The sequence below is a fragment of the Salvelinus alpinus genome, chromosome 11 (genome assembly GCF_045679555.1).
Source record: "Salvelinus alpinus chromosome 11, SLU_Salpinus.1, whole genome shotgun sequence".
Taxonomy (NCBI): domain Eukaryota; kingdom Metazoa; phylum Chordata; class Actinopteri; order Salmoniformes; family Salmonidae; genus Salvelinus; species Salvelinus alpinus.
Genome location: NC_092096.1, coordinates 55,835,722 through 55,849,785, shown reverse-complemented (window position 1 = coordinate 55,849,785; position 14,064 = coordinate 55,835,722). Strand labels below are relative to the sequence as shown.

Genomic DNA, 14,064 nt, shown 5'->3' with positions numbered 1-14,064 from the left:
AGCTTTTTTGTCTTAATTTAAGGTTAGTGTTGTGATTAAGGTTAGGGTTAAAATCTGATTTTATGACTATGCCAGCTAGTAACCACTGCAGAGCTGCTTCCAGAACAAGAGTTATGACGAAAAACGCTAACCTGCAGAATTATCATTCACGATTGACAGTGAGAAATGGGAAGGGGGGGTTGAAGTAGATGTACAGAAACACATGCCAGGAATGTGATTTGAATCCTCAGCACTGAGGAAAAGGGATAGGGAGGAATGGGACAGGGCGGTTACCTCCAGTTCCGCAAGGCCCCAGTTTTAGGGACACCTGAGGAGGGCAGACTTTTTCCAGTTCAGTGTCACATAGTCAGGAAAAACTGTTGGTCATGGAACAGGGATGGCGTTCTATGCTATTCCAAACTCTTGGTCATGTTCTATGCTATTCTATGTCGGAGCGGGACAGAGGACTTCTATATTATTCTAATCTTCTCGATTCCATGATAGCCTGTAGTCTGTCCACGCCTAGAGAAAGATGGAGGGGGTGGAGAGAGAGAGATTAAGTCACAAAACGAGGAGATAAAAGAGAAAGGACAGAATGGGAACAGACAGATGAAATCATTATTACAGTTCTCTGACGTTGCTGTCATTTCTAACGCTGCTGTGGCGGTCTCATTTACAAAGACACTGCACTGTCACACACACTCGGGCCTTCTCCAATAACAATTTGCGCTGCAGACCAAGGGAAGAAAAGCCGAGCGAGGCTACACCCGAGACGTAGCCCTAATTTCATTTTGAAAAGAGATAGGGAGAACGTGGAGATGAGAGGGAAGCTTAGAGGAGGTGATGATGATAAATGTTTGACGCTCACCATATATTCATGAGCACCGTTGGTTGTCATCGCCTCGTTCTTCTCATTCTGCCCAGAGAGATAGACATTAGACTGAGGTTGGGGGTGAATCTTCTTGTACATGGCAGCCTGCTATACTGTCCTAGGAAAGCTTAATTATCCATGCATGATTGGAGGCTCGATGTTGCTGAGACAAGGCTGGCTGGCAGTGCCAAGGGAAGGAGGTTGTGGGTGTGTTAATATATGCGTGTGTGTGTTTGAGTGTTTTGCTGTGTGTATGTTTATACACTGAGTATACCAAACATTAGGAACACCTAACTAATATTGAGTTGACCCCCCCATTCACCCTCTGAATGGCACACATACACAATCCATGTCTCAAGGCTTAAGAATCCTTCTTTAACCTGTCTCCCCCCCTTCATCTACACTGATTGAAGGGGATTTAACAAGTGACATCAATAAGGGATCATAGCTTTCATCTGGATTAATCTGGTCAGAGCAGGTGTTCTTAATGTTTTGTGTACTCAGCGTATGTGTGTGTTGTACCAGGCTGACAAACCGGGAGGGCCAATCTCACTCGGACCTGGACTGTCTCCTCCCAGTGTTTGGCTGGATGGACCTTCAGGTTGTAGTTATGGAAGATCTTCTGATGCTGCTGCTCCTGGGGGGGGGGGGGGGGGATTTGAATAAGGACTTCTGATTTACAGTTTTGCTTCGATCAAGGTTACTTATTTTACCAGCAAACCATGTACATCTCTCTCCCTCCATCTCCACCCCCGCCAACAGGTCGTTAGCTCCCTGGTTCCATGTCCTCTAATCATAGTGACTGTCACGTCTGGCCGCCTCTCTCCTTCACTCCATTTACCTCTCTGTCTCTCTTGCTCCCTTTCCCTCTCTCCCTTTCTCACTTCTCTCCTCCCCCCTCTCTCTGTAGAGGAAATCATAAAATCCCTGATCCATCCATACCTGTCCTGCCTGGTTTTCCTCCCCAAAGAAAGAAAGAGGATAGACATGGACACTACACCACCACTGTAGGCACCTAATGGCCCAGAGGTCACTACACCAGCACTGTAGGCACCTAATGGCCCAGAGGACACTACACCACCACTGTAGGCACCTAATGGCCCAGAGGTCACTACACCACCGATGTAGGCACCTAATGGCCCAGAGGTCACTACACCAGCACTGTAGGCACCTAATGGCCCAGAGGTCACTACACCAGCACTGTAGGCACCTAATGGCCCAGAGGACACTACACCACCACTGTAGGCACCTAATGGCCCAGAGGTCACTACACCACCGATGTAGGCACCTAATGGCCCAGAGGTCACTACACCACCGCTGTAGGCACCTAATGGCCCAGAGGTCACTACACCACCGCTGTAGGCACCTAATGGCCCAGAGGACACTATACCACCACTGTAGGGACCTAATGGCCCAGAGGTCACCAGCTAGCATGGGGGGATGTTTGTTTTTCAACACCCCCACTGGGTCACAAGGTCAAATTCAAAGGCATTGTCGTTCAGGAACCTGGGTAGTAGGAACCCAGGAACCCAACACTTCTCCGAAACCATTAACCCTCACACACACACACTCCAACTAACACACGCCTCCACACACACACCCAGGTCCAAAGTGTGAAATAGGCCAGCACAGCACCGTACACCACCGTATAGCTACAACAACCTGCTTGTGCGTGCAAAACGTTTCTCTCTCTCTCTCCTCTCTTTATAGGTGGGCGTCGTCCGCTTGGGGAAGCTCTCGCCTGATTGGCCGGCGGTGCTGGGATTGACAGGAGGGAGGAATGGGTTTTGGCCTATGGAAGCCTCCGTAGTCAGATACCTGTTGTTGAGGTTTGGTCGGGGTGGGGAGAGGGGGGCATAACAATGGGGAGATTTTTGGGGAGAACAAAGTGGGAGAGGTTCAGATGATCACTCCCCCCGTAGGAAGGAGGAAGGGGGGTGGATACCTGAGACGCCACACATCAGGTCGCACCATGCTTTTGGTGGAACCCTCATTGCATGCTACCCCCTAATGTCTCTCTCTTTCAATTTTCCGTCTGTCCATCTGTGTCTGTCTCTCTGTTTAGTTAGACTATCAGTTGCTCTCACTCTACTACCCCCCGACACTCAGTTTCGCTCTCTCTTTCTTTCTCTTCTTCTGTCCTTTGATGGAATGGCATGCGTTCTCTGCTCTGCCCAGTGTGTGATATGCAGATCATTAGAAACCCTGGGGGAACTCCAGCACACACACACAAACAAACCATAAAACACCACAGCAGTATTCAACACCTGGTCAACACACTCAAACATCACTATCAACAGAGGTAATCAGGCTAGAAGGCAGCCTCTAAATGCATGTGTAAATCGGAAAAACATAGGGACAGGAGTTTTCATTCATGACAACCCTGCAGGAAAAACTCTGTGTCTTGTTGTAGCCTATGGGCGTTTTCATAGAGGAAAACTAGGGCCCAGAGTTTTTTCAGGTCAAGTCAAACAGTCTGGATAAACCCTTAGTCCTGGAATGCACCTTTTTCTGATGGCTTCTGCCTTTTTCTTTACTCTCCCTCCCACTCCAACTCTCTCTCTCCCCCCTTCCCCCAACTCTCTCTCTCCCCCTACCTCCAACTCTCTATCTACCCCCTTCCCCCAACTCTCTCTCCCCTACCTCCAACTCTCTCTCTCTCTCCCCTACCTCCAACTCTCTCTCCCCCCTCTCTCATTATTTCTCACTAGTTTGACCCTGCTCCTGTGGAGGTAAGATGGCGAGCCTGGCAGGGGTGTTGCCAGAGAACACAAACAGTTCAGAAATCTGAAACAGGTTCAGACCTCAGAGTTGAGCGGACATAGCTGGAACCTTCCCTCTTGCCTGCACTACTCCCAATATAAACACAGTGGAGTTTGCCTGTGTGTGTGTCAGTCAGTCAGTCAGTCATTTGTCCACTGTCCCATAATGCCACTGTGTTGGACACTAAGTCCCAAACGACACCCTATTCCCTAGATAGTGCACTACTTTTGACCAGGGCCCAGTGCACTACGCAGGTAATAGGGTGCCATTTGGGATTCATACCTGTTGTTTCATCTGTGTCTGTTGACAATGACACAGTTGACATTGTTCAGTCAGGTGGCATTGACCACAGAGCTGAATGAAGAACTGGAAACCTACACAAACTGCCCATTGCAAGATACAAAGACAATTCTCATGTCCACTGCTGTCACTTGCGTATGCTGGGATGGTGTCTCTTGATTCTCATTCATATACTTTCTCTAAATAACAGAAAGTATCTAACATATAAGCTAAACATCTCACTGTCTTTATTTTAAAGGTGGAGGCCATGACAGTAGAGTAGTGTCCTGTCCAGTGGTCCCAGAGGACTTACCAGTGTCCAGTGTTATTAATGGAACTAAGTTCCAGCAGTTGACAAGGCCTCCCTCTCTTGCATTGTGACAACAGATGGAGCCTTTGATTTGACTCATCTCAGATATTTATTTAAAAAAACAAAACAAAAGCACGACAAGCGTCACAGACAGGTGTGTGTGTGTGTATGGGAGAGAAGAGAGAAATAGTGATTGAGATAGGTGTTTGTGTGGTACAGATTTCTACAGTAATGGGAATATATATACACACAGTATTCACCAGCTATACCAACTGCCTGTGGAATTCCCATTACTATATAGATATATATATATATATGTGTGTGTGTGTTTGTGCTATTCTACTCCTGAATAAAAGAATAGACTTCACACACACTAAACTACACAAAGGATGACCAAAGGTACATATAGTATACATGCCAAACACACATTCTCACTCTGGTAAATTAAATGCATACACTTGGTATTTTATAGTATCTGGTTTTCACTGTCTTTATCCTCCCACCAAACATATAGCCATCAATAAATATATATTAGTAAAACCAGGGCCCGTATTCAGAAAGCATCTCACAATAGAAGTGCTGATCTAGGATCAGTTTAGCCTTTTAGAACATAATGAGTAAGATTCCATCGACTGGGGGGTGGGGGCTGATCCTAGATCAGCACTCCTACTCTGAGACGCTTGATTCCTACTGCCCCAGAACTACAGCAATGTCACACTTCAGCACAGCAGATATAGAAAAATAAACCCTTCCATGTACAGTATAGAGTAGCTATGTCCAAGGCATCTTTGGTAAGAAAAGTGGAGTGGACAAGCCTGTAGAGGATCCCGCTACGCATGTCTGTTTTGGAGGCTGGGGCAACTGTCAAGGCTTCTGGGGTTTCAGTGAGGTAAAGTTTGGGATCTTGTGTGTGTTCATGCATACGTGGAGTGTGTGTCCCACGTTAGGGGTACTTAAAGGGGTCGCTGGGGGTGTGGTTGAAGCTGGCGTTGGCAAAGATGCCCAGGGTTCCCACAGTAGTGAAGACCACAAAGATCCACAGGAACATGCGATCCACAACCATGGCAACATACTGCCAGTCCTCCCTCAGCTGGAGGGGGAGGGAGAGAAACAAAGAAGAGACAAAAGTCAGGAAAGTAAAGGGATCCATAACAGGAATAAATCGATACTCGTGAAGGAGGATGAAATAGACGGAGCTATGGGAAATGTACAGGCTAGAAGCTATAGACATCTAGACTTTCCCTTTCCTCTTAGACCCCTCTCCATTCACTCAGCCCATTCCCAGACCCTATATAGATCTTCAATATTCTCCAGAAGCTGGAGAAATCGCAAGGGAAACTAAAGACTTCAAATGAGAACGCTCAACCCAGGCAGGTCCCCCACACAGCACTCACAGCGGCAAAGTCCTTCTCAGCCTGTAGCTGCTCAGCGATGTAGATGATGGCCTCGATGGCAGTCTTGAGCTCCGGAGGCAGAGTGAGGTAGTGGCTGGGCCCGTCGATGAACTTCCTCAGGTCAGTACACATGCCCTCAGACTGGTACCTAGACATAAACAAGATACGAATTTCCAATCCCGAATAAACTACTACCTCCTATTCCCTATACGCCTAGGCCGTTTCGTGGCTCTGGGCCTGAATTCATAGTGTCTCAGAGTGCTGTTATAGGACCAGTTTGCCTTTCTGATCCTAGATCAGCATGCATTACTCTGATACGCTTTATGAATACGGGCCCTGAAGGCAATGATAGGTGTAGGCAAAACGGGGTACATTTCTGCCTCACTACTGTATCAGGGATTGCAAAGTGGACCTAAAACTTCAATCGTACAGGGATTGATTTGAGAGAAGGGACGGGTAAGGAGATAGAAGGGGTTAAAACTAGTCCAGATGTCACCACAGAACAAGCAGGCAGAGATGTGCAGACAGGCCCAAACTCCACAAAGCTCATCACTAATTAAAAGCTGTGAAATACCAGCCTGCTAACAACAGTCTGCACTTCCTTTCCCTGTATGTTGAGAGAGAGAGGGGAGAAGGTCAGATAAACTTCCTCTCTTCTCTTCCCTCAGCTCTTTAGCTAGACTGGGCCTTTTTCTGCTGAGATAAGGTCAGAGAAACTCCCTCCCTGCTCCTCCTTGCATTTTCTCCCTCAGCTCTTTAGCTAGACCGGAGCAGTTTTCTGCTGACAAAGCTGTTCTGAAGAAGTGGGGTTGCCATGTGTTGTGATGGGTTGCCATGGGTTACAGGAGGTTACTAGCTATAACGATGGGTTAACACAGCTTTACTGCGAGTTGCCTTGAGCAAAGTGGGCCCTATCTAGTAAATAGGGGCCATTTTAAACCCCTAATCCTGGACATAGAGATTATTCTACTAGTGGACCAGATGTAGTCTCTTCTCTCAGGTGGCAGTATCTGTTTTGTCTGAAACAGCCCTCTATGTTGCTGTAGCCCTGTGGAGACTGTTAGTGTTGCAGTTCTCTGTAGCTACCACCAGGAGTCAGCATGGTGCTGTGTCTTTTAGCCTGGCTATGGTGTGGTCCTAAAGCATCTCCCGGGCAAACAGGCAGGTCTTCTATCGCTCTCTGTAGTCTATCTACTTGGTATTCCGGGCAAATCCTGGCTTTACAATGCAGTGGTGTGTGTGTGTGTGTGTGTGTGTCTCCCGGGCCGGCGAGGCGAGCAAATCGCCACTGACCTCAGCAGCTCGTCTCTCTGTTTTTCTGGGATGAGCTACCTGACTGAGGAGGATAGACTCCTCTCTTCTCCTCCCTCCTCTTGGTCCCCCTCTCACAGCGTCACTTCATCAGGGAGATGTAGATGAGTAATCAGCGAGACTAATTAAACTAAGACCGGCCACCAACGGTGCCAAGACACACACTAAAACCAATTAAGAAGGACAGGGGGGGGGCGCAGGCTGTGTAGGGGGGGCGGAGGGGCGTGGGCTGAGAGCTATTGCTGCCTCATCGAATCGCTCTAGTAGTCACTCCCTCTCCTCCATCTCCGAATCGCAGTCTCCCCCCCCCCCCACACACACACACACACACACACCAGGTCTAATGTGTTAGAGGCGATTTGCACTGATCATCATTATTTTAGCAATGATTTTCGCACTCTCTCTCTCACGGCCTCAAACTTCAATTCCCCTGTGAGTTGATTTAGAGCGGCGGGAGAACGTGCCTGTGGTTAATAAAGCTGTGGTTGCCTGCCTGGTTTTCTATGTGTGAGTGTGTGTGTGCGCTTGCGTGCATGACTCTGCCTGTGTGTCTGTGCATGGGTGTGTGTCTGTGTAAATGGCCTCCGGGGAGGGTTAAAACATGTTCTCAGACACTAAGTTATCCATTAGGTCCTCATGGTAGGAATCCCTGGGGGGCTGCTCTTCTTCAGAACTGAATGAGTTAACAGTAAATGATGGTAGTTCACCTTAGGGGACACTAGGGAAAGTCAATGACCCCGGAGGTGAGTCGTCCCCAACAGACCCATGAGTAGAGGCTGTGGCTAAGTCTCAATTGGCACCCTATTCCCTACATAGTGCACTACGTTTGACCAGCGCGAGTAGTGGGCTCCCTACCTGTGCCATTAAACCCCTACAACTCATCCAGAACGCCGCAGCCCGTCTGGTGTTCAACCTTCCCAAGTTCTCTCACGTCACCCCGCTCCTCCGCTCTCTCCACTGGCTTCCAGTTGAAGCTCGCGTCCGCTACAAGACCATGGTGCTTGCCTACGGAGCTGTGAGGGGAACGGCACCTCAGTACCTCCAGGCTCTGATCAGGCCCTACACCCAAACAAGGGCACTGCGTTCATCCACCTCTGGCCTGCTCGCCTCCCTACCACTGAGGAAGTACAGTTCCCGCTCAGCCCAGTCAAAACTGTTCGCTGCTCTGGCCCCCCAATGGTGGAACAAACTCCCTCACGACGCCAGGACAGCGGAGTCAATCACCACCTTCCGGAGACACCTGAAACCCCACCTCTTTAAGGAATACCTAGGATAGGATAAAGTAATCCTTCTCACCCCCCCCCCCCCCCTTAAAAGATTTAGATGCACTATTGTAAAGTGGCTGTTCCACTGGATGTCATAAGGTGAATGCACCAATTTGTAAGTCACTCTGGATAAGAGCGTCTGCTAAATGACTTAAATGTAAATGTAAATGTAGTGCACTATGTAGGGAATAGTGCACCCTTTGGGACTCAGCCTAGGTCACTACTTTCACCAAGTAATCTGTGATAGAAGTTGCACCCCTATCTCACAGCCATCTTTACCATCAGAATGACAATAAGAATTACTTTTTTTTAAATCATTGAATTGGTGCAAGCATTGGCTGGAGGGAGTTTCCACCATTGTTAAATCCACGATGGGGAGAATAGGTACACTTAATATGGCCACAGGTCCCATCTATCACATCACAGACACAGAAATCGAATGGGAATGTATATTCTAGAATGTTTTATTCAATGCCAATGCAATGACCTTCAAATTACCATAGAGATAGTTAGAGGATTCAACTTGGATATAACCTACTTTAGCATGGACATTGCCATTGAGAGCTTCCATCATTTTAAAGTAGTCAACTGGGTGGAGATTCCTATGGGTTGGGCGCGATCACCCAATGATCAGAGAATTGTCTTCTTTAAATAGGGTGCTATCACAGAGTTTCTAAACCCAGAGGTGCAACATCGTGAGACTTCCAGGAAGGCTTGCGAAACAGACAAAGCAGACCAGGCCGTGGTTTGGGGTTTGAGAGGTCAATGAAAGTGAAAAATTCTTCCATAGGTTGTTAATTTTCTCGAAATCTAAAAGCCACGACCCAGATTCGAGCCGATGTCTTAAAGATGCACTATGCAGAAATTGCTCAGCCATTTCCTGGTTGCTAAAATCCTCATAGCCTAATTTCAGTTTGTGACAGAACAAGCAAGTATAGTGTAGAGCAGTGGTCATCAAACAGTCGATCGCGGGTCGATCTCCATGGCATTCCTAGTCGATCACCAAACATTTCTGTAAAAAAACAACAATGATAAAGCCTTGCGTTCCTATTTAAATGTATTGCGCTGTTGACAGTAGGTGCACTTGATTCAGCAGCCCTAGCGCCGGGGAAGTCAGTGTTCCCATTTTATGTATCTGAAGGTAGAACTCCGCCTACCCGGCAGGCCCAGAGAGCAAATCAAGTGAACCTATAGGCCTACCGCTGGCCAATCAGTTAGCTCAGCTCACCGTGTCTGTAGTTTCCTAGAGCCACAGACTTTAAAAAGAAACCTTAAATGCACAGCGAAGTTGATACTGTGAGATTTCAAAACCATGACTAGAGAGACTCAACGAATACAGCAAAGAGCAGCTGTTTTTTTATGAGTAAGTTAAACGTTGAAGTTGTTTCCAGCACTGTCAACACTCTGTTAAAGCCATAAAATGCTTGTTCTCCCTACTTACACTCACGCTACAACCAGCACTGTAAAAGGAGTAACATGAATTGGTGCATGAGGCAGAAATATTGCAGTGCAACTTGAGTTTTGCTACCAGCTGGAAGACTGTGTCCCCTTTTCTCAGCAGAGGGAGGGAGAGCGGAGGGACGGTGTCAGTGAGGTGAGAGGTAGCCTGCACCCTCCCTTAGTGATGGGTCATTCGCAATTTGCATACTGCGACAACAGTTTTTTTTTTTAGCTCAATGTTTTTCTGCGGGTGAATGATGGTGAATGTTCACTGCAGAAACAAGACATAGCGGGGAAAGCACATCAATCTGGTCCACAGTGATTTTTTTCCCAGTGCGTAAAAACATACTTTTCCCAGATCATCTAATAATTTGGTAAAAATGTATTTCAATGCGCATTTCACGATCTGGCATAATGGTAGCCTGCCTTTTGGGATTTACATTGTAGATTTGCAATTTCTTCATGGTTCTAGATTGATTTGAAGCATTTTGAACGAAGAGCCGTTTGGCAGCCTGCTCAACGAAAATACTCTGAAAGCCCATCACTACCCTCCCTCCCGTCAAACTGACCATCATATGCAATCAGTCCAGTAAAAAAAATAAGTAAAATATTATGCTCACTCAGCTGTGCCTCACAAGTAATACAACAAATGATCTATTACCAGTGTGATCATATACCTACATTTTTTAAATATCATATCAAAATGGTCTGAGAAGAACATTAGCAGGGCAATTCAAGCGTAGCCAATATGCAGTTATAATGTATTGGGCCTATAGCCTACTGCACAAACCTCATTGCTACAGCATTGTTTTTAATTGGTTAATGTTGCATAGGCTTACTTTCTTAAGTCATGTTTTAAAACAAATCTGAGCGGTAGATCTCGGCTTGCATTTTGACTCAAAGTGATCTTGACTCAGAAAAGGTTGGCGACCACTGGTGTAGAGAATGATTCATTGTACCCTCTAAACCGCTGAGAAATATATTTTCCATTACCAAAACGATTGTATTTTCAGCTGTTTGAAGCTGCTGTACAAAACCTAAAGTAAAAGATGCAAAAAAGAAACTTAGGAACGGGAAGCATAGAAATAGTACACATAGAAGAGATCTACCGCTTCTTAGACTTGCTTTCAACGAGAACGATATATATATATATATATATATATATATATATAACACATTTCTATGTGAATTTGATCAGGTCACTCAATAAGTTACATATTGCAGCTTTAAGTAGTTGAACATTTTATTACTCCAACCTTGTGAAAGTGAAAAAAGGACACATTTTAATTTCCATCAAAAACAACTTTATATCGAGGGAGTGCCTTGATTTGACGGCCTGCTCATGCGCAGTTCGGCGCGAGACGACTGTTAGACCCAATGACGTGTTTCTACGCATGAGCTTAGCTAGCCAAAGTTGCCATGACATAGCCTACAAGTGGGATTGGGGACTGCTATTGGATTTACTGCTACTACAGGTGGTGGCAAATCCCCAATATTAGCATTACACTTTTTTCAAAAACAAAATTGACTACTTTAAAATGAAGATTGCCTCAAATGGCACCACCCATGCTGTTACAGATGCCATAATGGCACAGATACAAAATGAGACCTCTTTTCATCTCTATGGTGTTGGGCTAACATTTGACCCCCCAGTGACCTGTAACCCCTGACCTCTCACCTGTTGGGTTTGGGAAAGAGGAAGCAGGTGTTGGGCTTGCGTATGAAGTACTCGTCGGCAGCGCGGCTGATAGTCATATTGTTCTTCTCCCTCCTGGGGGGCTGGTCCAAGGAGAGGGGCATCTCCACCTTGGGCCGCAGCATGCCCAGGTAGGGGGGCAGCATGTGGATGAAGATCTGGGAGAGGGAGGAAAGGGAGGAAGGAGGGAGGGTAGAAAGGAGGGCTTAGCACGGCAGGCAGCGTAACATTGATTTAACTATAGAAAAATGCCTTATTTTGTACTGCATGGGGGTAATCAGTCAAAGTAATATTCAGTGATATTCATGGATTTGAACAACCTTCATGGCTTTCCAGAGACCTACTGTCAGTAATGAATGTTTCAGTGGATATGTCTGTATAAATACCTTCAGAAATACCATGAATCAGCATGTTATTATCAGCAAGGCTGTTGACCAGCTGTTGCTTCCGCTAACTGTACTTGTATATCGTGTGTGTGTGTGTGTGTGTGTGTGTGTGTGTGTGTGTGTTCGCCTCTCTTTCTGAATGGCGGCAGGTAGCTGGTTCAAATACCTGAGCTGACACAGTGAAAAATCTGTCGATGTGCCCTTGAGCAAGGTACTTAACCCTAATTTGCTCCAGTGGCACCGTACTACTATGGCTGACCTTGTAAAACGTTTGGCAAAGTCATTCCACGGAGGGCCAAGTGTGGGTTTTCGCTCCTCCCTTGTACTCAATTGATAAATTAAGGTCACTGATTAGTAAGGAACTGCCCTCACCTGGTTCTCTAGGTCCTAATTGAAAGGAAAAACCTAAAAGCAGCAGACATTAGGCCCTCCACGGAATGAGTTTGACACCCCTGGTCTAAAACAACGCATTTCACTGCACCTATCCGGTGTATGTGACAAGAAAACATCTTTATACACTGAGTGTACAAAACATTAGGAACACCTGGTGACTATCCAGGTGAAAGCTATGATCCCTTATTGATGTCACCCGTTAAATCCACTTCAATTAGTTTAGATGAAGGGGAGGAGACAGGTAAAAGAAGGATTTTTAAGCCTTGAGGCAATTGAGACATGGATTGTGTATGTGTGCCATTCAGAGGGTGAATGTGCAAGACAAAATATTTATGTGCCTTTGAACGGGGTATGGTAGTAGGTGCCAGGCGCACTGGTTTAAGTGTGTCAAGAACTGCAACACTGCTGAGTTTTTCACGCTTAACAGTTTTCTGTGGGTATCAAGAATGGTCCACCACCCAAAGGACATCCAGACAACTGTGGGAAGCATTGGAGTCTACATTGGCCAGCATCCCTGTGGAACGCTTTCGACACCTTCCATAGTCCATGTCCCGACGAACTGAAGCTGTTCTGAGAGCAAAAAGGGCGTGCAACTCAATATTAGTAATGCCAAGAGAGTGCAAAGCTGTGGCTACTAAAATATATTTTGATTTGTTGAACACTTTTTTGGTTACTACATTATTCCATGTGTCATTTCATAGTTGTGATGTCTTCACTATTATTCTACAATGTAGAAAATGGTACTGTATTAGCTATCTATAAATAACAATAAAACAGAATATTTTCTTACAAATACACCATACATTGTTGGAAGGCTACTGTCCACCACTCCAGTGTCAGATATACACTCATTGAGTTTGCACTAAAGCCGACCTTCTCGTTCTGTGTGTGTGTGAACGTCTGCTTGCATTTGTGTGCGCACTTGTCTGTCCACTCAATCACTCCGACACACAAGCCAGCGCTGCATGTGTGTGCGTCTGAGTGAACACACCGTAGAAAACTATTTTTTGCATGACTGAGTCTCAATGCATCAACCCTCTCATTCTCAAAAGTAGTCGTATCAGGGAGACAAATTCAATCAGGTGCCAGTAGAAAAGCTATTGGGGCAACGGACTGGGAGCGTCTACATGCGTCTCGTCTCTTGCAGATAATGGGGCTCAGATATGAGAGAGAGAGAGAGACCGTGTCCGAATACCCGTACTTGCATAGGCATTTTTGGTATGCGAAAATAGATCGTTTTATAGTATATGACATTTCTAAAACGTAGTATACTTTAAATGGCAGGATGTCACTCATTTTGGCTTCTCATCTAGAAGAATTTGTTGCACACTATCGAGGAAGAGAATCGTCTTTCCAGACCCATGTGTATCTGACAACAGCTGACCTTATGGGTGACCTCAGTGGAACATTTGGGGAACGTCTGTCTGTCTGGGGCATGGGCTCAGGGACATAGAGGAGGTGTCCGAGAGAATGACATCACTCAACAAGGTCACAAGACCGAAGCTAGAGACAACCCTAACCTGACGGCTGAGCTGAGAGACATGGGTTTGGAACAGGGAGTGGAGCTGAGGTACATGGAGGCCAGACTGACAGCCGGTGAGATGGTGGAACTGAAGAGAGAATGCCGTTTTAGTGAACAAGGTGGTCGAGCAAGGAGTGGAGCTGAGCGTCACCAAGACTGAACTGCAGAGCCACAAGAACCCAGTGGATCAACTGAGAGGAGAGGTGGAGGAGCTGAAGAGAGAACGCAGGCCTTCTCTGCTGCTTTAGGCCATCCAGTGGGACCCTTCAATGCTGACACCTCTCTGGTCTACACCAATGTCCTCACTAACATTGGTAACACCTACAGCCCTGATACAGGGCCTTCACAGCACCAGTGAGAGGCGTCTACTACATCAGATTCATTGGTATGGACAACCGTATAATGGCGGCAAACGACTACAATGATGGACACAATCAGTACTGTATGTATCCAAT

At 46.4% G+C, this 14,064-nt stretch overlaps 1 protein-coding gene across 1 annotated transcript in view; it reads right to left on the bottom strand.

Annotated features, from left to right (window-relative positions):
• Window positions 1–4,298: 4,298 nt before the first annotated feature.
• chrnb1 (cholinergic receptor, nicotinic, beta 1 (muscle)) overlaps window positions 4,299–14,064 on the bottom strand; it is a 28,346-nt gene continuing 18,580 nt past the window's right edge. Inside the window, exons 9-11 of the mRNA XM_071333692.1 lie at window positions 11,291–11,466; window positions 5,597–5,744; window positions 4,299–5,292 (exon numbers count right to left, since the gene is read on the bottom strand). Of these exons, the coding sequence (XP_071189793.1) occupies window positions 5,146–5,292; window positions 5,597–5,744; window positions 11,291–11,466 (471 nt within the window). The 3' untranslated portion in view covers window positions 4,299–5,145. The remainder of the gene's footprint in view (window positions 5,293–5,596; window positions 5,745–11,290; window positions 11,467–14,064) is intronic.